At 39.6% G+C, this 27,461-nt stretch overlaps 1 protein-coding gene across 1 annotated transcript; it reads right to left on the bottom strand.

Annotated features, from left to right (window-relative positions):
* Positions 1-265: 265 nt before the first annotated feature.
* Positions 266-25,604, bottom strand: dcp2 (decapping mRNA 2). Its single transcript, XM_051412348.1, has 11 exons — positions 21,598-25,604; positions 19,486-19,637; positions 19,072-19,199; positions 16,041-16,139; positions 15,792-15,944; positions 15,586-15,698; positions 15,215-15,319; positions 5,221-5,329; positions 3,332-3,436; positions 3,119-3,170; positions 266-1,513 (listed from the first exon to the last, which is right to left on the bottom strand). Exons 1-11 carry the CDS (start codon positions 21,663-21,665, stop codon positions 1,392-1,394), a joined length of 1,206 nt encoding a protein of 401 aa, XP_051268308.1. The 5' UTR covers positions 21,666-25,604; the 3' UTR covers positions 266-1,391.
* Positions 25,605-27,461: the final 1,857 nt, after the last annotated feature.

Genomic DNA, 27,461 nt, shown 5'->3' with positions numbered 1-27,461 from the left:
TGGACAGAAAATGCCAGGGCTGAATTTTTGTCACAGTCCACCCCTGATTTTGACCAAATAAAGCTGATCTGATGAACCTGTAAGGAGGAACAGACCTAAATATAAAACATCTCTTCCTGTTGCCAGTATTAGTTGTCACTATGACTGAATACTGGCATGTAGATTAGTAAAAAAGTAGACAATTTTACAATATAAAAAAAACTCTGAAATGTTTGACATAATGTATATTTAAAACTAATGTCAATATTATAACAAGTCAACAGCAGAGAGTGAAAAAACAACTTTATTAATATTCACATTTTATTTCAAAACACCACTAAAGCCAAATGACAACTACAGATCACTGTACAAGAACCCCCAGTGACAAACATTCCAAAAAAATACATGTATACGATATTATGGAGAAAATATAAATTTTTAGACTGTGGGTTGAACTTTAAAGACTTCTAAAACAGTAACTGATTCTATGAAATTAGCTTGTTTTCAACTCTAGTTGCTGGAAACCCCTTAATGTGGCCCTTTGTAAGAGTCATTTGTAATGTTTTTGAGAATAACTTATGTTCACAGTACTTTAACACAGTGGTACTCCATCATGGTCCATAGCCCAAGAGTCTGCAAGTTTATAGTAGTATAGATAATGAAGAATATGATTGTGGAAATCTTAACAGGAATTTAAATCTGTAAACCCTTTAGTCTGCAGGACAGAACAGCTTTTGATTACAAGACTGCTGAAACCATACACAAGTGGAAACACCACAACAATGTATGAAAGTCCTGTGGCTGAAAATATATTAGGATTAAAATATTTAATCAAACTGAAATATAATTTTCCCATTTGTGTGTGCATGATGTATGGCAAATTTAAAATGTTAAAATCAAATTTTCACATATATGGTGGAAATGAATAGACTTCCATACCACAGATTAATTTTCCATTACATTCTACTTTTATGGATACAATTTTGGTAATACAGCCAGTAACACTGTTAATACATAAAGCCAATAACACTGTTAATACCCACCTTTCTGAAGAATGAAGGAAATGATCATTGCCTAAATTATTAAATTTTAAAATCAATATTTAACATGATAAATGTAACACTGGATTATGGCCCAAATTCACTAAAATAACACAGCTGAAAGTATGTGCTTTTCACAGACACCTCACATGTGCTTTGAACTGATAATGTTCTCAAAACTCTTGATCTTTTGCCTTTAAAAGACTAATTGTTAACCTGAGCAGTTTCTCTTGTCTATGGGTTTTCGCCTGCAGATTGAATCATGAATTTAGGTATTCAAAAATTAATTGGTAACATCCTTGACTGGACTATAAGGTAAAAAGTGTCAGAGGCCATAGTTTGATGTTGTTACAGGAGAAACACAGCACTTCGTCAGTAGTCAAAACATTTCATGATGGCCTCTCTGTCAAATTTAAAATTGAGGAAAGCCTTGGAGGACAGCAGGTGCTCACAGACTTTGCTGTGGTATTCGTTGGAGCTGCATGGAGCCATATCTGTGAAAAGAAAAGCTCATTACATGTTTCATTTGTGGACGATGCTCACTCAGTCTTTAATCTTACCAAGGTCTGAAGCTATTGTGAACAGTATTTTTATTCCCAATTTGGTTTGCTGTTGTCCCAGCATACAATTAAATGTGCACTTTTTGTACCACAACTGCTGCCCATATGTGTTTTCATATAGCAGCAATGGCAATTGATTACCATTTACTGATTATTTGATGGGCCCCCTATTTTTCCCACAATGTCCTCATAGTCTCCTGGAAAGTGTTCACGTGGTACGTTAATTTAATTCAATTAATTAATGAATTCAAAACACAGTGTTCACTTCACTTGTATAAACTTTGACTGATTTGGGTGAAACTGGATCTTATTTAATGGAGCTCACACAGCCTCTGAGACAGACAGAGGCCAGTTTGACGACAGTGGTACAGAGTGATTTATAGAGGGGAGTTTCCGGATAGACTAGTTGCTAAAAGAAAATTGTCACAAACAGTAATGTTAGATGCTGTTATCTTATGTAGGTAACATTAGCCAACTTATCCCCAGGGTGTCAGGAGCCAAACCGGCAATAAAAACACCTCAGTACTTTATTCACTGTTGTCAAACTGTCCTCTGTCTGCATTGGATACTGCATTCAGTGGTTTGGAAGTGTTTTTGACAGGAAGTTTTCAGTCCCGGCAGAGTCAGCTAATAGGACCGCTACAGCTACTGGACTGGGGGGAAAAACACACAATGCTATTGGCTACAGCTACATGTCCCACCTTATCTGCCTGTGCGGAAGTAAGCTCTCTGATTTCCGCTTCAGCTGGACTTCAAAGTTGTCTAGAGCCAAGCTTACAATTTAACATAATAATAGCAAAGTGACTGAATATTTTCCTGGGTTTAAATGGACCAGCTCTTTCAAGAAAATTCCTCCAACAGCTTTTCAACTCAACATACATACACCACATACTGTAAGCTCAAATATAGTTTCACTGAACTTGGTTTTCCTGTTTTCCTATATGTATTGCCAAATGACATTCTGCTGCATATCCAAGTGAAAATTAGTAAGTGTGTGAATGGAAAACAAATTGGTCACACTGGTTCAGACAATGAGGTTGGCAGAATGGACTGATTCACTAAGCGATCATGCTAATCACGATCAGCCAACTTTTTTGATCATTTGTAGCCAGATTTCTTTGGCTGGTTAAAACAGCAAACGTTGCCTGTGGCAGATCATATCAACTATTGTTAATCAACTTTTCACTCCAAGTGTAACTAGATGTCTGTACTTGCCAAAAGAAGCATCAGTCTGTAATACCACTGTACAATTGCAAGTGGACTGAGTTTCTGTAGTTCCAACAAATCCAGCAGAGGGAGACAAGATAGATCTCTCTAGTGGATCGCGTCACGTCAGTTTTAGCAGTTGCTCCAAGTCGATCAGTTGATCAAATCAGACTCGGTAGATATCCAGTATTAAAGGAAGTATTAATGATGTCACAGCAGTTACAGTGCAGCGGTGAAAGTATTTTATAGTTATATATATTTAGTTTATATACATATATATTAGCAGAATGGGTACGACCTCAAAGTTAGACATGGTAACAATGCAAACCATACCTCTCTCAAAACTGTCTTGTAGTCTTCTGGGTTGAATTCTTTTATCTTCTTTCTGTAGAAATATTATAAGAGTACACTTTGTAATTGTAAAACTCGAATAAGTGCAAAAATAGTTCAGAATGTCAATTTCACTTTTTGAATGTTGGTCAGTATCACATGTGATCTTACTAAAGTAAAAACAGCATGAGAGGTAAAATATGGTTTTGTACTTACTAATATGGTTTTCACCTGCTGGTTACTGGCTCCACTGTCATTGGCCCCTTTCTTTGTATAAGGTGAGTCCTGACACTTCTTCCCATTGCCTTTCAAAGTTGGGTTCTACAAAGCAAAGAACAGAGGTTATGAGGTAACTGATGTAACTACTCTCAAGCCACTGACAGCTTCTATTAAGGGGCTGTATCAGTAAAGCAGGCTGAACCTGCACTTAAAAGGTTCAATGTGTAGGATCTAGTGGCATCTAGTGGTGTAGTTGCAGATCACAACCCTGTCTCCTCGCCCTCCCCTTCTAAGTGCGAAGGAGAAACTACAGTGAGAAACAATGCTCCTATCTAGAGTCATTGTTTGGTTTGTCCCTTCAGGGCTACTGTAGAAACATGGCAGATCAACATGGTAGACTCCATGGAAGGTGACCCGCAGTGTCTGTAGGCTCATTCTAAGGTGATATGAATTGATGTTCTATTCATGGAAAACAGAGTCAGGGTGCTGCCACTGTGCACGTTGGCACACTGGAAAGGCTCTGCTACACTAATAAATGGAACAGAACCTTAATTAGTATCATTGGTAAAGGCTGTTGGTTCGATCCCCGGGTCCTTCCCCCTGCATGTTGAAGTGTCCTTGAGCAAGTTAATGAATCCCAAATTGCTCCCCGTCATCAGTGTGTGAATGTGCATGATTGAGTTAGTTTCTTTTTGATGGGCTTTACCATCGCTGTGTAAATGTGTGTGAAAGGGCGAATGTGGCATGTAGTGTAAAAGCGCTTGAGTGGTCGGAAGACTAGCAAGGTGCTATACAACTACAGTCCATTTACCATTAACAAAGACCACCTGTGATGACATGTTGATATCTCTTTAAGTTTATAATATGGACCAGTACATTTCAGTTGTATTTACAGTTCTTCTTCTATTGACTACAGAGCTAGTCTATTCTCTAATTCATTTGTCCATTGCTGGTCAAATCTCTCTCCACCAGTTATGTTACAGTCTATCATGTATACATCATTAACAAATGCTGCAGTCCACAGAAAACAGCTCCAACGATTACCACAGCTATGTGAGCACCTGCTGTCCTTCAAGGCTTTCCTCAATTTCAAAATTGACAGAGAGGTCGTCATGAAATGTTTTGACTACTGACATGGCTGGTGAAGTGCTGTGTCTCTCCTGTAACAACATCATCAGATGGAGAAAACTAGAAAAATTAACTATTCACACAATCCTTAGCTTAACAGACTTCAGAACTTAAAAGCTTTCCTGTATAAAATTATCATGTAAATTCAAGGCTTTTAAGCTATAAGTCTTTTGAAGATATAGATAAGAACAAATGTGACAATAAGGATTACATGAGTGTAATGGAAAAACTCAGATGAAAAGAAAAAACTTGCACTCAAAGAAGATTTCAAGAGACCTTGATGACTTACACAGCAGCCGAGGAGAATCTGCCTTACAATCGAAGCACAGTGCAATGCCAAACCAGTTAAGCATATGCAAAGATCTGGTTCAAAACAAAGTCTAAGCTTACCTAGCTCACCTTGAATCACACATGATCCCACCTAGAACCTTGCACTACCTCTATGAGGAGACACAGCCAGTCTGACCCTGGGAAATATGTCTAATCTCATCCTTCAGGGAAAATGTGGTACAGCTTGACCCTCATCACTGCAGCTATGCAGTGATAGCATTAACAAGAATCCCAGGGACCCTGAATACTAACTTTATTTATTTTTATGAATAGACCTGCTTGTCCATTGGTTGAACCAACAAACCTGGAAGAAGTCAGTCATTGTTTTACTCAGTCTAGCCAACAAATGTAGCCTTATTGTATGATGCTGCTGTTACATAAGTAACTGTAGCTGTTAACTGTAGCAGAGTGATCTTATCTTTACTAACCTGATTCAGCTCACACTGGCTCAGCTGGCCCAGAGCCTTCTGCTGCTTGTGTTTTGCCCAGCTGTCTCCTGTAAATGCATCAGGACCTGGAAGGCGACGGGATTTTGACCTAAGAGATGTAAGAAAGGGTAAGTAAGTGGATATTTTGTACTGTGCAAGGTGGCTGGTCAACTGTCAGTACCCCAGAAGCCAAGAGTGCTACATTTGCATGGGGGCAATTTGTGTTGAAAGCTGAGCTGAAATTAACAAACAGCATTCTGATGTAGGTGTTGTTACTTTCAATGTGTGTGAGGGCAGTCGCTCTTAGACCATGAGAGATTAATTGGCCAATTATCTAGAATTTTAAGATAATCTGCATCATCAATTGGCAAACAACAAATGTCTGCAGGGACGGCTGATATATATGTATATACCATCTTTTACAGTAAAGATGAAAAACTATTATTAAAAACCTTAGAACATATTGTTTAGAATTCTGGTGGAACCTAGAGCAGTAACAGCGACAGTGACAGAAAAAAACCAGGATACATGATATATCTTGGGTTTTTCCTGTGAATGGGCTTAATTTTTACAGCCCAAGCACAGTAGCCTAAGCTTCTTTTCAATTTTGATTGACAGGTGTCGTTACACGCCACCATTTGGGCTAAATTCATTCAGCCCAAAGGCCAGTGACCTTCGACCAATCACAGCACAGTAGCTACAGTACAGTGACCTTCGACCAATCACAGCACAGTAGCTACAGTACAGTGACCTTTGACCAATCACAGTGCAGAAGCTACATTACAGTGACCTTCAACCAATCACAGCGCAGTAGCCACTGTACAGTGAGGCTAGTTCGTAGTAGAACGTGGAGAGAGGGAAGTGAACAACTGTAGTAATGGCGGGCGTTAGCATGAACATGAACGTGGTGGATTATTTACTTTCTTATCAATTTTCTTTCTTTTTTCAAAAAAAATTGGAAGTACAGAGATTGGGGACACATCATCCAAGCGATGTTCAAATAACACAGAAGGACAAGCTACAAAATCGTAATTTTGTGTTACGTGGTTTCAGCGAACGGACTGGCTAACAGCTAGTGTAGCCAGGAATTCACTTTTCTGTTTGCTTTTTGGAGGAGACACGGCTTGGACCCAACAAGGAATTGTGGATTTGAAACATTTATCCGACAAAATTAGTAAACACAAATGCAGCACGAGCCACATTGGAACTGGCGTAAAGTTGTCATTGCTGGGTAAAGTGAACATCGCCTGTCAGCTTAATGAGGGTCACCGCATCGCTGTACAGAGACACAACGAGCTGGTAAAGGAAAACAGGCATTCACTATCACGGATTGTGGACTGTATTAAATTTTGAGGGGGACATGAGCTTGCCCTGCCGGGGTCCAATTAATCTCCCACTTCAATCCAGCGGCAACCAGTTCTCTTTTTTAGACAGGCAATTAGCCCATCACCTGTCAAACACACAGGTTGCAAAGTACACGTCTAAGACCACAGATTCTCTCAAAACGAGACAGGCCCTGGAGAATTTTTCATGCTCCATATCTGAACTGAAGTACACGCTGACCACACATGACAACCAGCCACATCCAGATGCGGAAACAGCTGCAGCCGCTGAAACGCAGAGAGGCCATTGATGTGAGCTGCTTTTTAAATAAGGCATGCCCAGCTCTAAAACAACTCTCTTTTCTACAGATACTGTTACTTTTGCTTTGGTTTTGTACATTTATTTTTGGTACATGGTGCTGCAAATTGTTGCTGGTAGTTTTCTATAATGTTGTTGTAGCACAACTGGCAAGTGCTGATGTGTACAGAGGAGAGAGAAAGAGAGAGATATTTTTGGAATCAGGCCATTCCTTTGGGTATGTCTCCCCAGTGTTGCCGTAGAGCACTTGCTATAACAAAGTATACAATGTTGTTGCTGTAACTTGATGTGATGTTACTGTTGCTGCTGTTGCTGCTGTGTGACGTATTGATGAGTGTAATGCATTTGTTAGCCCACCCACCCAAAATCCAAAAAACCAACCATCACTGAATGTCTGACACATCTGATGTTAGTGCCTTCTTTTGTCAGTTTTGTGTGAAGGCAGGGAAAGTCTCATGCATCTTGATGTAAACCAAAATTTCTTTAGTCACAAACATCCTAGTGATGGCTAATCTACAACAGTAACTGGGTATTGTTAAATATATATTAAATTATTATGTAAAGAATAATGCAGTTTAATGACGTTACTTCTGGCATACTGTACCCCGGTCTCCCTTAAATACCAGTCATGTTCTGAAATCTACAGCATAACTCAATGTATTTTTCTTTCACATTCATTCATAAAAAAAAGTATATTACATTGTCATATACATGGAATAACGTAAATATACACCCATCAGCCATAACATTTAGCCAACTATAGACCCATTTCTAACCTCCTCTTTCTCTCTAAAATTCTTGAGAACTTTCAACTGGCGAGTACTACTACAACTACTGTTGTTGTGACTTTCTTCATAGCAACAGCTTATTTGAGGATTTTCAGTCAGGATTTAGAGTACATAACAGCACAGAGACAGCACTGGTGAAAGTTATCAACAACCTTTTAATTGCTTCAGACAATGGACTTGTATTGTTAGATCTTAGTGCTACATTTGACACCATTGACCATCATATTTTATTACAGAGACTTGAGCATCTAATTGGCATTAAAGGAACGGCACTACCTATTTATCAGATCAATCTCAGTTTGATCACGTTAAAAATGAATACTCACTGAACACTACATTTTTTTTTGCTTGGACCAATTCTATTCACTTTATATATGCTTCAGTTCAATTCAATTCAATTTTATTTGTATAGCACCAATTCATAACAGAAGTTATCTCAGGACACTAGATTCCCTAGGCAACATTATTAGGAATCACTCCATTAACTTTCATTGTTATGCAGATGATATCCAGTTATATCTATCGATCAAGCCTGATGAAATTAATCAATAATCTAAATAACGTCTAATGTCCTGCAATTTTCTGATGTTAAACTCAGACAAAACTGAAGTTCTTGTACTAGCGCCACTGTCGGGAATATTGGAGCTATCTTTGATCAGGATATGTCCTTTAACTCCCACATTAAGCAAACCTCTAGGACTGCCTTTTTTCACTTACTGTACATAACATTGCAAAAATATAAAACATCCTGATACAGACAAGCAAAAAACTATTCCATGTATTTTTTACTTCATGGCTGGGTTACTGCAACTCCTTATTATCAGGCTGCCCCAATAAGTCCATTAAGACGCTACAATTGATTCAGAAAGAGATCATATTTCTCCTGTATTAACTTCTCTGCATTGGCTTAAGATGTTCCTCTTTGATAAAGCTTATAGTTAGGGCTGGCTCAGGTGAGTCCTGAAACATCTCTTAGATGGCTGATGTGGTGCTGATGTGCTACGGTAAGCATACTGACTCATTTACGGTTTACTTCCTGCTCTGTGTACACTGGTGCTTTAGCTCTGTCCAGTGAACGCTAAATATCGTTTTACTTGTTACAGCGGTTATTTACCTGCTTAACATTTAAACGTAGACTAGTTCTACCTAAGCACTCGGAGCCACTTCCTTCTTTTATCGACTTTTCGCTAAAAAATTAAAAAGTGTTCACACACACTAGCTGCTTTAGCATTTAAACACTTAACCATGGCTTCTCCCTCTCCTCTGTCTTGCTCAGTGTGACAGATGTTTACTTATTCCTCTGCCTTCTTTATTGATAATAGTACACGTATTAAGTGTAGTTCATTTACTGCGCTGGAGGCGAGGCTTAGTGAATTAGAAGAACGGTACCGCACCACAGAATTATCTTTAGCCGTCCCCCGGTAGATCCCGAGCAGCCAGGAAGCGGCTGACTGAACAGAGGAAGAATAAATCGCCGAAGCCCTCAGTTCACAACAAACCGATTCATGTTTCTAATACATTTTCCCCACTCAGCGACACACCTGCTGAGGAAACAACTCTGATTACTGGCAGCTCAATAGTCAGAAACGTGAAGTTAGCGAAGCCAGCGGCCATAGTTAAATGTATCCCTGGGGCCAGAGCAGGCAATATCGAATCGTATTTAAAACTGCTGGCTAAAGGTAAACGTAAATATAATACGATTGTTATTCACGTCGGTGGTAATGACACCCGATTACGCCAATCGGTGGTCACTAAAATTAATGTGGAGTCGGTGTGTAATTATGCAAAAACAATGTCTGACTCTGTAGTTTTCTCTGGACCCCTGCCCAATGTGACCAGTGATGACATGTATAGCCGCATGTCGTCATTCCACCGCTGGCTGTCGAGGTGGTGTCCATCAAATGATGTGGGCTTCATAGATAACTGGTGGCCTTTTTGGGGAAAACCTGGTCTGATTAGGAGAGACGGCATCCATCCCTCTTTGGATGGAGCGGCTCCCTTATCTAGGAATATGGCAAAGTTTATTTCTAAAACCTGACAGTCCAGAGTTGGGACCAGGATGCAGAGCTACTGTCTTACACACTTCTCTGCTCTTCCATTAGAACAGTCACCCACCCAAAACCCCATAGAGACTGTGTCTGTCCCCCGACCACCTAAATTATTTAAAGAAATAAAAACAAGAGGAGTTAAACATAAAAACCTAATAAAATTAAAACCAACTCCTCAGTAGCAAAAAATAAAATAATGAAAGGTGGACTGTTAAATGTTAGGTCTCCGTCCTGTTCTAGTTAATTAATTAATTTGGCGGGACGGCACCTTTCAGATTTGCATTGCTGGTTCTGCCAACGGCGTCCCTCTCCTGCTTTGCTATCGGGATGATTCGCTATACTACGAGTTCGTTTACCATCGAAATGACTTCGAAGCTGTTATATTAAGGTAAAAATCTTGCATAGTGTGCCTTTAATGGACCCTAAACCAAAACTAAATTATAATTTATTTGAAAGCCTTGTTCGTAGTCTTTCTCACCCAAACTGGAAAACACTGCAGTCAGTTCTGTTTGTTATAGTGTACTCCTGGACCGTACTCTGATTTTATATCTGAATTCTCAGAGTTTTTATCAAGTTTAGTCCTTAAATCAGATAAAGTAATTATTGTAGGTGATTTTAATATTCATGTGGATGTTAACAATGACAGCCTTAGTAACGCATTTATATCATTAATAGACTCAACTGGCTTCTGTCAGAGTGTAAATAAACCAACTCATTGTTTTAATCACACTCTTGACCTTGTTCTATCATATGGCATTGATATTGAACATTTAATAGTCTTCCCACATAATCCTTCTCTATCTGACCATTATTTGATAACTTTTGAACTTCTATTATTAGATTATAAGCCATTAGGCAAAACTTCCTACAGCAGATGTCTATCTGACAGTGCTGTAGCTAAATTTAAGGAGATTCCATCAGTGTTTTAATTCAATGCCAAGTCCTATAACAACTTTAATCCCTCCGAAATTGATAATCTTGTTGATAGTGCTGCAGGCTCACTACGATCAACATTAGACTCTATCGCTCCTATAAAAAGGAAAATATTAAAACATAGGAAACTTGCACCGTGGTACAACCACCAAAGTCGCCAATGAAAGCAAAAAACAAGGAAGTCGGAAAGGAATTGGTGCTCTTCTAAATTATTATAATATCACTCAATTCGGCATGATAATCTTAAAACTTATAGAAAGGCCCTCCGTAATGCCAGAGGAGCCTATTACTCAGCACTAACAGAAGAAAATAAGAACAACCCTAGGTTCCTCTTCAGCACTGTAGCCAGGCTGACAGAGAGTCACAGCTCTATTGAGCCACATATCCTCATAAACTTAACTAAAAGTAGCAATGACTTCATGAGCTTCTTTTATAATAAAATTATTACTATTATTAATTATTATTATTTTAACGATGAATCTTCCATAAATACTACAGTTAGTCATGGAGTTCCACAAGGCTCTGTACTTGGACCAATACTATTTACTATATGCTCCCTTTAGGCAACATTATTAGGAATCACTCCATTAACTTTCATTGCTATGCAGATGATACGCAGTTATATCTATCAATCAAGCCCGATGAAATTAATCAATTATCTAAATTACAAACATGTCTTAAGGACATAAAATCCTGGATAAGCTCCAATTTTTTGATGTTAAACTCAGAAAATTAAAGTTAAACAAAATTCTTGTACTTGGCCCCAAAAACCTTAGAGACTCACCGTCTAAAGATATAGTATACTATATATATATATATACACTCTAGATGGCATTACCTTGGCCTCTAGTAGCACTTTCAGGAATCTTGGAGTTATCTTTGATCAGGATTTGTCATTTAATTCCCACATAAAGCAGACCTCCAGGACTGCCTTCTTTCATTAACGTAATATTACAAAAATTAGACATCCTGTCACAGATGGATGCAGAAAAACTAATCCATGCATTTGTTACTTCTAGGCTGGATTAAGAAGTCCATTAAAATGCTCCAATTAATTCAAAACGCTGCAGCACGAGTACTGACAGGAACTACAAAAAGAGATCACATCTCTCATGTACTAGCTTTTCTGCACTTGCTCCCTGTAAAATTTAAAATAAGATTTAAAATCCTCCAACTCACCTACAAAGCTCTTCATGATCAGGCCCCTTCATATCTTAAAGAGCTCATAGTACCCTATTACCCCTCTAGAACACTGCGTTCTCTGAATGCAGGGCTACTTGTGGTTCCTATAGTCTCAAAAAGTAGAACAGGAGCCAGAGCCTTCAGTTACCAAGCTCCTCTCTTGTGGAACCAGCTTCCAGTTGTGGTTCGGGAGGCAGACACCCTCTCCACATTCAACAGTAGGCTTAAGACGTTCCTCTTTGATAAAGCTTATAGTGAGGGCTGGATCAGGTGAGTCCTGAATCATCCCTTAGTTATGCTGCTTTAGGCCTAGACTATCGGGAGATTTCCCATGGTGAACTGAGCTCCTCTCTTCCTCTCTCTCTCTCTCTTTCTGCACTCTTTCATGTACCATAAATGCATGTTACTAACTTCACTTCTTCCCCGGAGTTCTTGTGCTTTCTCGTCTCGCAGGTTCCCATGGATCATGGTGGTGCCTCCTACCATGGTCCTGCTTGTGTGAATGTGTACGAATGAGTCAGTTTCTTTTTGATGGGCTTGGCCATCACTGAATGTGTGTGAAAGGGTGAATGTGGCACATAGTGTAAAAGCGCTTTGAGTGGTCTGAAGACTAGAAAGGCTATACAAGTACAGGTCCATTAATCAATATGTTTTGACCACTTTCGGGCTGCAGAAGCAGCTAAAAACACAACAAAAACAGTTTATAGTGTATATACAACAACTATTTAAAGCCTTATTGTAATGTATTGTAATGGAAGGAATTATAGGGGACTGAGCCAGCGACCGCTATTTTATTTGCTATGTTTCTTATGTCTCTATTTGGCAATGTTGTCAGGCCTGGTGAAAAATTGGATATTCTATGCGTTGCTTTCGGGATCGGACACTAGGTGGCGCTACTATCATGAAGGAGATGAGGGCTTGGGCGTGAGGTGACGTGGCGCGGCTGCGGCGGGCGACCACCGTGCAGGCCCAGACGTAGGTCGATGGCGAGGTCCCGCCCAACGCTGCTTGCAGCTTTAATTAGGGACCGAGCCAGTATCAAGGTCCCTATTGTTTTTGCTAAAATTATTATTATTATTATTTCTAGGAACATTGACTGCATGAACATATACGAAAAGTCCATTTTATTTTGGCAAACGTCAGCCACTAGGAAGGCAACTAGGGGGCGCTACTTTTAAGCAAAGTTTGATAGGCTAATAACTCCCGGATCGTTTGCTGCACATTCAAAAACCTTATATCCACGCGTTCGGTGAATGGAGGTGCACCTCTCTATGCAGGCCCCGCCCACTTCCGCCTAGAAATTTTTTCCGCCAGAGCGCAAAAATGTCCAAAAACTACTCTTTCGTGTTCCTCCTACGCGCTTTGTCCTATTTGCACGAAACTTTTCACGTAGCATTGGGGACCGTCCTGACAACAAAAGTAATTTGAAGAATTTTGATATTTAAAAAAAAATTATAAAATTAGCACTTCCTGTAGCTTTTTCGTCATTGGGTCTTTAGTTCCCCATGTCTTCCTTAGGCATCGTGCACAGTCGTGAACAATTTGAGGCCAGTGCCACAAGGTGGCGCTCTTGAAAAGGAAAACGTTTATCTCCGTATAGGCACGTGTGATTAAAACGAAACTTGGTACGATGATTGCCCATGGCTCCCTGAGGCTTCTTAAAAAAGGTGTCAAAAATCCGCCATTAAGTGGTGCCATTTTGAATTCTGTGGTCATTTTTGGTGAATTCTTGCCTTCTATTTGAATGAACTCCTCGTAGGGGACTTATCGGATCTACTTCAAAATTGGTCAGTAGAGTCAAAAAATGTAGCTGAACGAACGCCATGCTATTTGCGACTGTACGTTGAAGGGTGTGTCCATGGTGTGCCGTCAAAGTTGGCCATTTTGAATCTAATGTCAAGCTGTGATGCCAAAGAGTTTGGTCTAGACCTGCTCTTTTTGAAAAGTGTCCTGAGATAACTTCTGTTATGAATTGGCGCTATACAAATAAAATTTAATCGAATTGAATTGAATTTCCGGCATTTCAGGGCATCTATTTTAACTAACTCCTACAGATGTTATCATATTGACTTCATATTCCATCACTGCAATCTAGACACATTTGTGATCATAAGTTACTCAAATATTTACTGCGCGTCAAACTGTGTGTCCGTGGCGTGGCGCTGAATTTCCACCTTTCGCAGTGAAGACTCTCTATGAAAGCTTAAGTCTTTTGCAGTGTCTGAAACGTGTGACAACGTAGAGTGGTCTCCCTCAGCTTGGGAGTGGGGTAACGTGAAAATTTCATGTTGTGGTCCGAACGTGTTACGACGACATGTGACGCGCGTGGTGCCCCTAGTTGCGTGGAGTGCGAGGTCCTGCCCAATGCTGCTTGCAGCTTTAATTTGGACTTGTGTTTGTGTCCTAAGTCTAATTCACTCTTTTAGCTCTGTTTTGATCTCCATTAAGTCTTGAGAAAAATATCTGGCTCTTTAGCTTTTAATGCTCCACTGTTCACCAGCAAGTCACTTAGTGTGTAAATGAGTCTGGCAAGAAAAAAGAAATCTTGTCAAACATGTTTTGCACTAGAAAAGTAATCTTGTTTCAAGAAACCATATCACATCTAATATTATAAATAAATATTAGCATATAACAGCTAATATGGAGCTAGATTTAACCAGTAATCAGATACAACAATGGTTTGCATAATATCCCAGCAGAAGAAGATTATTTTTACTTATTTTAGGAGTAAGACCCCTCGCACTACTTCTAAATTTAAAAGAAAGTAATCTTGTACCAGTGTTGTAAATTAAGTAGCTATTTAGTTTTTTATTAAACAAATGCTAAATATTAGAATGCTTCTGGTGCCTTAATTTAAGACAAAACCACTTATTTATATTATGCTGTTTCAAGAAATTAAATTCAATAAAATGACAAAAATAAAAAACTCAGTTATCTTAAATAACTGAGTTTTCATTGCTTGTAATAAGCACACGTTGTTTTTTTTTGATATTCTTACTAATTTATGGCCTATTATGGTCTTTCAGTGGCTAGATTTTAATGCTAGTTTTAAGTATTCTAGCCAAGCAAAAATGGCTTACCCCACTGGTAGACGTTTTTGCTCAATACAAGGAGATCTGGTTAAAAAATACTTGGCTGATATAAGAGCTGGTTTTACAGTGTGTACAGTAGATTTATCAGAGCTTTTTCCCAGTAAAAAGGAAGCCTGCTGCTGTTGGAGAGTTGTAAGATAAGAACGTTTTGGTGGGCAGGAAAACTGAACCAATAAGCTGACAGAAACTCTAAAGCTCAATAGAGCTGGAGGGACAGAGTTGATGATTAATCTGTGTGGGACTGGCTTGTATTTGTTTCCAAAAAAGAGAAGTGACCAACTTGTACTGAGAACTGATGAGGTGTTTTTACCGAGCATTGTCTGAGGGTTTGCATGGAGCGTTGCCGTTGTTTGAAAAGTCCTCATCGCTGTCTGTTGACTCGCCTTTCAGCCTGCTGATCCATTCTCGCAACGGTCTGTACAGATGGAGCAGGAAGTGTGCCATCAAAACCAGTAAATTACTACAATGAAACTAAATAACTTTTTTATAACATACAAAGTTCAACAACATTGAGGCAACCACACAGTTATTTTTACATTTGTGTTTGTACAGATTAAGCAAATGAGATACAACATTTTATATAGTGAGCTTTAAAAGTGCTGGTACTATAGGTGTTTTGTTGAACTTTGACTCCATACATGTACTTGAAAATAATTAACAGGCAACATTCCACACACGCACCTTATGAATGGAATGGCCATGAAAAACCTGTTGGGGGCAAGTCCAAGTTTAGACTTTGGGGTCATGTCGTTCCTGTGACATGGGAGCTTCTCAATAGGAAACCATTCAATGTTCTATAAGAAAAGAAGAAGATGATTATATGTTTTGTCAGCTACAAAAAGCTATAATTTAATCAGAGGATAAAATGTTTAAAAAGGAATTTCTACCCTGATCTCCTTCCTTGTTTTGGGGTTGAACTTGGTATCCTTTGACACTCCTGGTATGATGTACAGACGCACTAGCTGATCAGTGATTTTCTGCTCTATGTACATGTCTTTGCAGATGCGATTTTTAATGTCAAAGCCTGTTTCCTCCAACACCTGGATAACAACCAGTATTTTTAATTATAATTAAGTACAAGCATTATATATTGCTCTTAATGTTTTCAGTTGGTCACAGTTGAACATGCAACTCACTTCACGAACTGCACAGTCATGAGGAGCTTCATCCTCATTAACTTTCCCCTTTGGAAAGCCCCAGCCTGACTTGGCAAGGTATCCCTGAACAAGCAGCACCTAAAGAGGAAAGATGTTTTTAGCAATAGCACTATGTGTGCACTGGTGAAAAATATTACTGGTGTGAAAATATTAAATTAAAGGTTGGTGATATTTTTCATTTTTCTTATTGTCAAAGAATCACAGAAAAATCAAGGTATCCTTCTAGGGCTGTACCTGGATTTGGCTATTCAATGCAAAGATTGACCATTTGTTCAGTTTTTTTGTTCAGTGCCACACTTAACTCTAGTCAATGACAGTGGAAGGCAGTAGAGGGGGTTGACAAAGAACACCACTAACAACCTTTAACACTCTGTTGCCTTACGGGAGGAAAAAAAACTGAGCCTAACCGTAACTCCCTACTTCTCTACCCGGCAGGAATAACTGCCAAGGTAAACTTTTATCTGGAAGAAAGTCATCCCGAGGAATAGGAAGTCATCTTTCTTTCTCTCATCATCAAGGAAATGTATCATTATACAACACATGGTTGTATACCAAAATTAAAGTTTGCAGTTCCTTCATGCTACACACAAAAAAGATAATTAAATTAAAGCTGTAAGCAGCGTTGAGCGGGACCTCGATCTCCACGCAACTCGGAGCGTACCGCGGCCGCGTCACGTGCCATCGTTACAAGTGCGGACCAAACCATGAAATTTCACGTAATCAGCTCAAAATTGCCACGCAGCGCTTACTTCATGTTGCCAGTAGGTGCCGCTATCACTATGTCTTAATATTGTTATGTAGACGTGTTCAGGGTGGGACTCGTATCAAACGTGAAGTTTTATTGAGATTGGACAACGTACGCTGAAGTTATGAGGACGTGTTCAAGGCGAGACTGTTTCAGAATATATGACGTTTATTGGAGATTGGACATTGGACATTGCACACTGTAGTTATGAGTGCTGTTTTATGGCAAATCGGCTAAATTCGACAAGTCGTCACCGGCATAGTCATTTCACGTAACTCAGCTCAAAATCGCCACGCATCGCTTACTTCCTGTTGCCAGTAGGTGGCGCTATCACTATGTCTGAATGTTGTCATGTAGACATGTTCAAAGCGAGAGTGTTATCAAACACGTGAAGTTTCATTGACATTGGACCACGTACGCTGAAGTTATGAGGACGTGTTCAGGGCAAAACTGTTTCAGAATATATGACGTTTATTGGAGATTGGACATTGCACATTGCACACTGAAGTTATGAGTACTATTTTATGGCGAATCTGCTGAAATCGACAAGTTGTCACTGGAACGCGGTTTAATGTACAGTCACAAATAGCTCAACTTTTCAATCAGTTTGTATGACCACAGAATTCAAAGTGGCCAACTTTGACGGCACGCCACGGACACGCCCTTCAACGTACAAGCACAAATAGCACAACTTTTAATCAGTACCATTTTTTGACTGTACTCACAGATTTTGTAGCAGATCCGATAAATTCCCTAGGAGGAGTTCGTTCAAATACAACGCGAAAGGTTTGCTGAAAGTGAAAATGAAAATGAAAATGGCCGACTTCCTGTGGGGTTTCGGGTATGGGTCCAAGAGGCTTTTTTGTACGTCCCGGCATGTTACACGTGCCTACCGAGTTTTGTAAAAATCGGTGAAACGTGGCGCCGGGGCTGCTGTTTTTTTATCCTGTAAGGGGCGCTACAAACACAGCAAACACGATTTTTGGTATGTGAGCTTCAGGCACCACTCTACACGTGCCCTGTGAATTTCATATTCATAACTATTACGGTCTCCGCACAGTGATTTACCATGCCACCAGACTGCCACCTAGTGGCGGATTGTTGACACATTTTTTAGTGAGCCTCAGGGAGCCATGGGGAAGCATTGTACCAAGTTTCATCTTAATCACACATACCGTTGTAGAGATATAAACTTCTTCATTTTAAAGAGCGCCACCTTGTGGCGATGGCCTGAAATTGTGCACGATGCCTAAGGAAGAACGTGGAATATGTGGAACTATGGACACAAGTTTGGTGTCAATGGGACATACCAATGTGGAGAAATGGTCCACTTCCTTTTTTGACGAAAAATCCACAGGAAGTGCTAATTTTATAACGTGCTGTTTTTTGAAATATCAAAATTCTTTGAATCACTTTTTCATTATGAGGGTCCTCAGATGCTACGTGAAAGATTTTGTGCGAATCGGACAAAGCGCATGGGGGAACACGGAAAAGTAGTTTATGGACATTTCGCACTCTCGCGGAGAAAAATTATAGGTGGAAGTGGGCGTGGCCTATACGGGGAGATTCAGCTCCATTCACTGAAAGTGTGGATATGAGTTTTTTGAATGTGCGACAAACTATGCAAAAGTTATTAGCCTAAATGCATTTTTTATGATAGTAGCGCCACCTAGTGGCTAACCCGAAAGTGACGCATAGAATATCCCCATTTTCACCAGGCCTGACAATTATGCCAAATAAAATTGAGTTTTCGTATATGTTCAGGGGGGCAAAAATGCAGTCAAAGGGGGCTAAAAATAATAGGTAAGAAGAAATCGAGCAAAAACAATAGGGACCTCCAGCGGTCGCTGGCTCGGTCCCTAATTAATTGTTATTAGCATACAAAATAAATAAAATATTTACAGTTTTTTATATACACATATACACCCAGGCAATAATTTGGCAGTGCATGTTTTGAATTTTCGTGTGAGGTAATGTAAACAGCAGCAACAAGATAGTGATGATAATAAGGTTTGCATGGTCTATCTTTTTAAAAAGGAAATTTGAAAATGTAACTGACAGTTGTCAGGGCATAGAATGGCTGGATATACCAACAATGGCATAGCCAACAGTGCAATTTGTTTTTAAATCAATTCCGACCATGGACTGGAAGAATTGTTACACCTCCAGAAATAAGTAAGATAAATGAGAAATATAATTTACATTACTTAAAAAGATCTACATCAGGTATTACTTGCGGTGTATGAATAGGAAAAAATAACTCACCTTTTCAAGTGATTCATCTAGAATGATTGCTCCATAAGTAGGTACACCCATTTTATATTCCTTCCACTGTTCAAGGACTTTCTGCACATCCTCTCCGTGAGGCAATAGAAACGGACAGTGATGGAAGAGTTTGCAGCTGTCAAGGAAAACAAAGTCTTATCCAAACAAACATGAGCACCACCCTTGGCTTCTTGCTCGGAGGAAAAAAACCCACCACTGATGTTAGTTTGTAATAAAATCACTGATCATTTCTTTTGGGTAGCTGTTATTACAACAAGAAATTTTAATTTAAAAAATCCATTTGAAGGTTTGAAAAATAGTTTGCCTTGGAATCTGTACAGTCATCAATGCATTTATGTAAAGTAAACTAAATCATATATGGTGATTCAATATTATGATTCACATGTAGGATATCTGCTTTGGCAAAGTCTCTTATTCCACAGTGAGGAGCTCCTGGAATGTTCTGCATGCAGAAGTCCAGGTAGAACCAGTGGGCCAGCTCAATCTGGAAGCACACCCGGATAGCGTTGTCCCTCTCCTCACTCGGGATGTGCAGTATGAACCGACTGGAGGAACAGAGGAGACTCGGAATTAGGGATACATTAACAAGCTAGGGGGCTCTGTGGCAAAAAGGAGCTGTGGGTCCTTAATACACTCAAACAGAGTGGCATGCAACAGGCTACCACTCACTGTGAACTAAACGTCCTGATGCTACAGAGAGAATCAAAAGTTGCCCAGCGGCACAATGTGGGTAAGTTGAGGAAGATTAAATCCATGCAAATGTCCTCTGATGCACAGGAGTGTCAACCTTTAATTCTTGTTCATTCATTGTAGTCAAGAGCTTCCCAATTCACTGGTTATATATAACTTAAATGATGTGTGGAATTAGAGCGGTAATTGCATATCCAGATAATGATAATACATTCAAATTAATCAGATTGGTAGCCTCCTCCAATATACTGCTCAATGCCAGAACCCATCATGGCTGTGTGCTCACTGTTCAAACTGTACACTCATGACTGCAACCCCTAACATGGAGAAGTTTTCAGATGACACCACCATCAACAACGATGATCATATCGGGAAGAAATCAACAATCTTGCAGAGTGCTGGACAGAAAACAACATACTGCTCAAAGTCAGCAAAACCAAGGAGCTGATTGTTGATTTTAGGAAAAAAGGACAGAGACACAGCTGAGGTGGAGCAGGTCAACAATTTTAGGCTCCTGGGAATCAACATTATAGAGAACCTGTCATGATCATCTCACATCTCCACCCTGGTTAACAAAGTACAGAAACGACTGTATTTCTTATTCTTATTCTTATTTCTTATTACTTCTTAAGAATCTCAAGAGCAAAATTCCCATGCCACATTATTGTTAACTTTCACAGAGGAGCGATAGAAAGCATCCTGACTGGAAACATCACAAACCGGCATGGGATGTGCACGGCCCAGGACATGAGGTGAAGTGTCTGCGCAGAGCCCAAAGAATACTTAAAGAAAGCACCCACTCCAGATACAGCTTGTTCATCTGGCTGCTAGTATTAGTATTTAGTCATTCTCATTAATCAGTTTTTTTTTTTTATATATCTAGTATAAAAATCTAGATATGGTAATATCTAATTTCATTCTACAACCTTGTGTTGTAAATGACAATAAAACAACCTTGATTTGTTGAATATAGATCATGAAATGAACCATTTTCTGTAACATCAATGAATAAATAGTTAATATAAAATGACCACAAGGAAAGGGTTATTTCTTTATTACATTTTGAATTATATACTGGAAAAATAAATGGTACTTACTCATACTTAATTATTTTTTACCTTTGTACTACTTTTCAACAGTGTAGTGAGAAAACTGTATAAATGTATCACTGAATGGTGGGGTAAGTAGTAGTGGAAAAATACCACGACAAATACAAAAATATAGTGCGAACGACGACACAGCATGTAATGTAACTAACATTAACTATTTTGTGGGTTAACAAACTGTCGCTAAACATCGGCAGCTAACGAGCAGAAAGCACAACCTGGTTTCTCACAATTCTCTTGCTACTATAGCAAAGATCACAACAGCATATTTTGGCAAACTAGAAAGTAAGCTGAATGTTTGTGGGTAAGTCATTTAACGTTACCTGACACAGAAATCCTGGCTGGAATAACAAATTAGTATTGTGTGGCCTGGTCCAATCCACTTTGTTTCAGTGCGCACACAGAACGTAGTGCACCGTGAGGATATATTCGCTGAATTTGAAAAAACTGTATTCCCCCTTTTGTACTCCCTGTATATGTAGTCTGAAAATTGAATGCAGCGTTAAATGCGTGTAGCATGACAGCATCACGCAGCAACCAGGTTTCAACAGCAACTGAGCTAACCACAACTACAAACATGCAAAGAAGAGAGCGCTAGTTTTTGGCTTACATGGACACCTGCTTACCAAACAAATACAGTTAGACTGTTTTATTCAAGCGTAATGGCAATCAAACAACGATGGTAAAGTACGTTAAAGTGCCATGGTACCTGCAGAGGTCGTCCAGTACACTGGAGGGGATCTCCACTCTTTTTGTTTCCATGTTGGTTGAAAACATCTCGACACTGTCTCAGAGCATGCAGGCGAAAAAGCCATAAGAGCAGCAAGCTACATCCGCATTTTCGTATCAAAGGATTCCAAGCTTTACATTAGTTACAGAAAGGTAACTAATATCAACTAACGTATAGGTATGAGAACCCTGATTCTTCCTCCTCCTCCGCCTGGAACTGGACGGAGTCTGTTGTTTACGCCGCGTTCCAGCGATATGGGACGGATGGTGGAGATGAGAAAGCTTCCTACTTCCGCCCTGCGAGGGTATTCGTCATGAGCACGTATACCTTCTTCTTCTTCCTTTTGATTTGATTGGCGGCTGGCATCCAACTTATAGGTGCATTGCCGCCACCTACCGGACTGGAGTGTGGTACATTAGATGACAGATAAAGAAGGGAAAATAAAAATAAATAAATAAATAAATAAAATATATATTTATATTAAATCTTATCCATTAACCCTGTTTTCCTCAAGTAAAAGTACTTTTTCACATATCTCCTAATGCTTTCTAAGCCTTGCAAACATGTTCCCTACCGTGAAGCTCACTTTTTCCTTTTGCATTGCTGCTTTAAGTTCTTTCCTCTTTCTCACATCCCTTGCATTCCATGAGAACATGCTGCACAGACTCAGGATGGTCACACAATCTACATTTACCAGTAGGATGTTTTCCAATTCTGTATAATGTGCTATTAAGCTCTGTGTGCCCTAACCTGAGACGGGTAATGACCTCCTCCTCCTTCCTGCTTCTGCCCACCACTCCTCCTTTCCCCACCTGTTTTTGTATATTGTAAAAGTGTCTTCCTGTCTCATCTATGTCCCAATATTCCTGCCAAACTTTTTGCATTTGTGTTTTAATGATGGTCTTTCCTTCTGCTTTCCCTAATAGTATATTATTCACTGTTTGTAACCTGAGTGTTTGTTTAGCGAGTATGTCTGCATCCTCATTGCCCCCAACCCCCTCGTGAGCAGGAACCCATATAAAAGAGACTGTCCTCCCTGTGTTATAAAGGCCGTATAACATTTGATGTATCTCCATGATTAGATCTCGCTTGCATGACTTCATGGTTTTGATACTGCTAAGTGCTGCCCAGCTATCTGACGTAATGAGTGCATTGTCCCTGTTGTCTCCTCCTAACCATTTCAGTGCAATTGTGATAGCCAGGAGTTCTACTGTGTATACTGATGCATGATCTGTTGTTTTCCTCTTAATTGCTACTTTGAATTCTGGAATGTAAATTGCAGCTCCGGTGTGCCCATTTTCTGGCTCTTTTGATCCATCTGTAAATATTACTACCCTATTTGAATAATTTTGCTCAATATACTTTTGTACTATGATTCCAGTATCTCCCTGTTTTGTCTTCTTTTTTAGCTTCTGCTGAATATTAAAATCTACTGATGGCATCTGGAACAACCAAGGAGGAATCCTGGTAGAGGAACATTTGATGTATACTGCACGTCACATAAACCAATGCTTTCAGCCTTTACATTTCCAACCCAGCCTAATCTCCAGAAGTTAGATTTTTCATGCTCTGAGCAATTCTCTAATATGGCCTTTGCTGGATGAGATTTTTTATGGCCCTGCAGATGTACCCAGTATGCCAACATGAGCTTGGTCCTTCTTATTCTCAACGGTTCTTCCCCCATCTCAACTTGCAGAGCTGCAACTGGGGAGGTCTTAAACGCCCCACTACATATCCTGAGTCCTTTAGCCTGCTCCACATCCAGCTTCTTAAGGTGACTTTCAGCTGCTGACATATATGCAATACTCCCATAATCTAATCTGGCTCTCATCATGGTTTTATATATATTTAATAGAGACTTCCTGGTTGCACCTCAATCACGACCTGATAAGCATCTCAAGATGTTATTAACATTTTTACACTTATCTTTTGTCTTCTCAATGTGCTGCCTCCAGGTAAGCTTTTCATCAAACAGCACTCCCAAAAAACGAATTACTTTAACTTGCTCCAGTGTTTCACCATATAACTTCATTGATATTTCTTTGTGGCGTTTTGCAAAACATATCACTTGTGTTTTTGCAACTGATAACTTAAATACCCACCTATTTGCCCACTTCTCCACTGTATCAACCACTGCCTGCATCTTCTTCTGTAGATATTTCAGATTTCTCCCCCATACCCATAATGCCCCAACATCAGCAAATAATGATTTACTTATTCCTCCCCCCACCTCCTCAAAGATGTCATTAATCATACAGTTAAAGAATATTGGACTGCATACACTCCCCTGTGGCGTTCCATTTTCAACCATATCTACTGGTGAGTACTCTTTTCCTACTCTGACCTCCTCCCAAACAGGAAGCTTAATACCCAGTTATACATCTTCCCTCCCACTCCCAACTTATCCAGTTTGATTAGCAGGCCTTCTTTCCACAACATTTCATACGCTTTTTCTATATCAAAAAACACAGCAACCACTATCTCTTTATTTGTCTGTGCTTTTCTTATTTCTGATTCTACGCACAATACTGAGTCCATTGTATTTCTTCCTTTACGAAACCCATTCTGATATGAAGAAACTTATTCTCTACTTTCTATGAAATACATCAACCTCTCTATTACCATCTTTTCCATAGTTTTCCCTAACTGAGATGTAAGAGCAATTGGTGTATAGTGTGATGGATCTGATGCAGCTAAGCACGTATACCGGTTTAGTCGCGGAAAGAAAAAGATGGTTGTGTGAGGATTAGAAAAAAATATGGTTTGACATTATAACTCCCTACATTGGACTGATGTGAGGCATTTCCATTTTCAGACGTAATTGCGACATGGATGCTGACGTTACGATATTTGCAAGTTTGGAACGCAAAATTACGTACGATAATTCTGATATGACATGAACGCGGCATTGGTTTTCAACCGGAAGTTAATCATCCAATCAAATGATTAGGGTGAGGCTGCACGCTAACTATTGGTCCTTCTTTGTGTCTGTTAATTGACCGATGGAGCGACATTTAGGCAATGTTTAATATCTCTTATGCATGTGGGTAAGTTTTAAAATAGGTTACCCTCCGTTTCTCTGACTGGACTGTAGATAAAGTTGTATTACTGGGGAAATATTTAAAACTGCTGGCTAAAGATAAACATAAATATAGTAAGATTCACGTCAGTTATTCACGTCGGCGGTAATGACACCCGATTACGCCACTCGGAGGTCACTAAAATTAATGTGGAGTCGGTATGTAATTATTCAAAAACAATGTCGACTCCGTAGTTTTCTCTGGACCCCTGCCCAATGTGACCAGTGATGACATGTATAGCCACATGTCGTCATTCCAACGCTGGCTGTCAAGGTGGTGTCCAGCAAACAATGTGGGTTTCATAGATAACTGGCGGCCTTTTTGGGGAAAACCTGGTCTGATTAGGAGAGACGGCATCCATCCATCTTTGGATGGAGCGGCTCTCTTATCTAGGAATATGGCAAAGTTTATTTCTAAAACCTGACAGTCCAGAGTTGGGACCAGGAAGCAGAGCTGCTGTCTTACACACTTCTCTGCTCTTCCATTAGAGCAGTCACCCACCCAAAACCCCATAGAGACTGTTTCTGTCCCCCGACCACCTAAATTATTTAAAGAAATAAAAACAAGGAGTTCAACATAAAAACCTAATAAAAATTAAAACCAACTCCTCAGAAGCACAAAATAAAACAATGAAAGGTTGACTGTTAAATATCAGGTCTCTGTCCTCTAAAGCTGTTTTAGTGAATTCAATTCATTTCAATTTTATTTGTATAGCGCCATTCGTAACAGAAGTTATCTCAGGACACTTTTCAAATAGAGTAGGTCCCGACCGAACTCTTTAAAACATTATTTACAGAGACCCAACAGTACCACCATGAGCAAGCACTTGGTGACAAGGGCAAGGAAAAACTGCCTGTTAAAAGGCAGAAACCAAGGACAGATCCTTCGGCTCTAGGTGGGTGGTCGTCTGCCTCGACCAGTTGGGGTGAAAGAGAGAGAGAGAGAGCAAGAGAGAGAGAGGAGAGAGAGAGAGAGAGAGAGAGAGAGAGAGAGAGAGAGACAGACAGACAGACAGACAGACAGACAGACAGACAGACAGACAGACGCACAGCAACAACAGTATTGGCAATGGCAATCTAACAGGAGGCTCCACCAGGATCGATAAGAACCTGCGAGACGAGAAAGCACAAGAACTCCGGGGGAAGAAGTGAAGTTAGTAACATGCATTAATGGGACATGAATGAGTGCAGAAAGAGAGAGGAAGAGAAGAGCTCAGTGCACCATGGGAAATCCCCCGATAGTCTAGGCCTATGGCAGCATAACTAAGGGATGGTTCAGGACTCACCTGATCCAGCCCTAACTATAAGCTTTATCAAAAATCTTTTTCTAGTTCCTGTCAGTACTCGTGCTGCAGCGTTCTGAATTAATTAATTAGCATTTTAATGGACTTATTGGGGCAACCTGATAATAAAGAGTTGCAGTAATCCAGCCTAGAAGTAACAAATGCATGGATTAGTGTTTCTACATCTGTCTGTGATAGTATGTGTCTATTTTTTGTAATATTACGTAAATGAAAGAAGGCAGTCCTAGAGGTCCACTTCATGTGGAAGTTAAAAGACAAATCCTGATCAAAGATAACGCCAAGATTCCTGACAGTGGTGCTAGAGGCCAAGGTAATGCCATCTAGAGTAACTATATCTTTAGACAGTAAGTCTCTAAGGTTTTTGGGGCCAAGAACAAGAATTTCGGGTTTTTTCTGAGTTTAACATCAGAAAATTGCAGCTCATTGATTAATCAATGATTAATTTCATCGGGCTTGATCAATAAGATATAACTGCGTATCATCTGCATAACAGTGAAAGTTAATGGAGTGATTCCTAATAATGTTGCCTAAAGGGAGCATATATAAAGTAAATAATATTGATCCAAGTACAGAACCTTGTGGAACTCCATGACTAACTGTAGTATTTATTGAAGATTCATCGTTAACATGTACAAACTGCGAACGATCTGATAAATATGACCTAAACCAGTTTAGTGCGGTTCCTTTAATGCCAATTTGATGCTCAAGTCTCTGTAAAAGAATATTATGGTCAATGGTGTCGCAGCACTAAGATCTAATAATACAAGTACAGAGACAAGTCCATTGTCAGAAGCAATCAGAAGGTCATTATTAACTTTAACCAGAGCTGTCTCTGTGCTATGATGAACTCTAAATCCTGACTGAAAATCCTCAAATAAACTATCGTTATGTAGAAAGTCACACAACTCTTTGGCGACTACCTTCTCCAGAATCTAAGAGAGGAAGGAGAGGTTAGAGATTGGTCTATAGTTAGCTAAAACCCCTGGGTCAAGAGTGGGCTTTTTAAGAAGGGGTTTAATTACAGCTACTTTAAAGAACTGTGGTACATATCCTGATAATAAAAAGAGATTCATCATATCCAGTAAAGAAGTGTCAATTAAGGGAACAACTTCTTTAAGCAGTCTAGTTGGGATCGGGTCTAATAGACAGGTTGGTGGCTTCGATGAAGAAATGATTGAAGTTAACTGATGAAGATCGATAGCAGAAAAACAGTCTAAATATATATCAATTTCCTTTCAGATTTCCTAGCTATTTGCTTTAACTGGCGGGTTTGGTGATTGTACCACGGTGCTAGTCTCCTATGTTTTAATTATTTCCTTTTTATAGGAGCGATAGAGTCTAATGTTGATCGTAGTGAGCCTGCAGCACTATAAACAAGATTATCAATTTCAGAGGGACTAAAGTTGTTATAGGATTTTGTTAAATTCAGACATGGCATTGAATTAAACACTGAAGGAATC

Source organism: Dicentrarchus labrax, unplaced genomic scaffold (assembly GCF_905237075.1).
Source record: "Dicentrarchus labrax unplaced genomic scaffold, dlabrax2021, whole genome shotgun sequence".
In the NCBI taxonomy this organism is placed as follows: domain Eukaryota; kingdom Metazoa; phylum Chordata; class Actinopteri; family Moronidae; genus Dicentrarchus; species Dicentrarchus labrax.
This window is presented reverse-complemented; position numbering and strand designations above follow the sequence as displayed.

What these genes read in the sequence shown, in the direction of transcription:
- dcp2 (XM_051412348.1), bottom strand. Translation starts at nt 21,665, where the DNA reads ATGTTTTCAACCAACATGGAAACAAAAAGAGTGGAGATCCCCTCCAGT. An exon ending in AAGAGACTTTGCCAAAGCAG is followed by an intron (nt 19,200 to 19,485) that starts ATATCCTACATG and finishes ACAGCTGCAAAC; the next exon opens with TCTTCCATCACTGTCCGTTT. An exon ending in ATGACTGTGCAGTTCGTGAA is followed by an intron (nt 15,945 to 16,040) that starts GTGAGTTGCATG and finishes GTTGTTATCCAG; the next exon opens with GTGTTGGAGGAAACAGGCTT.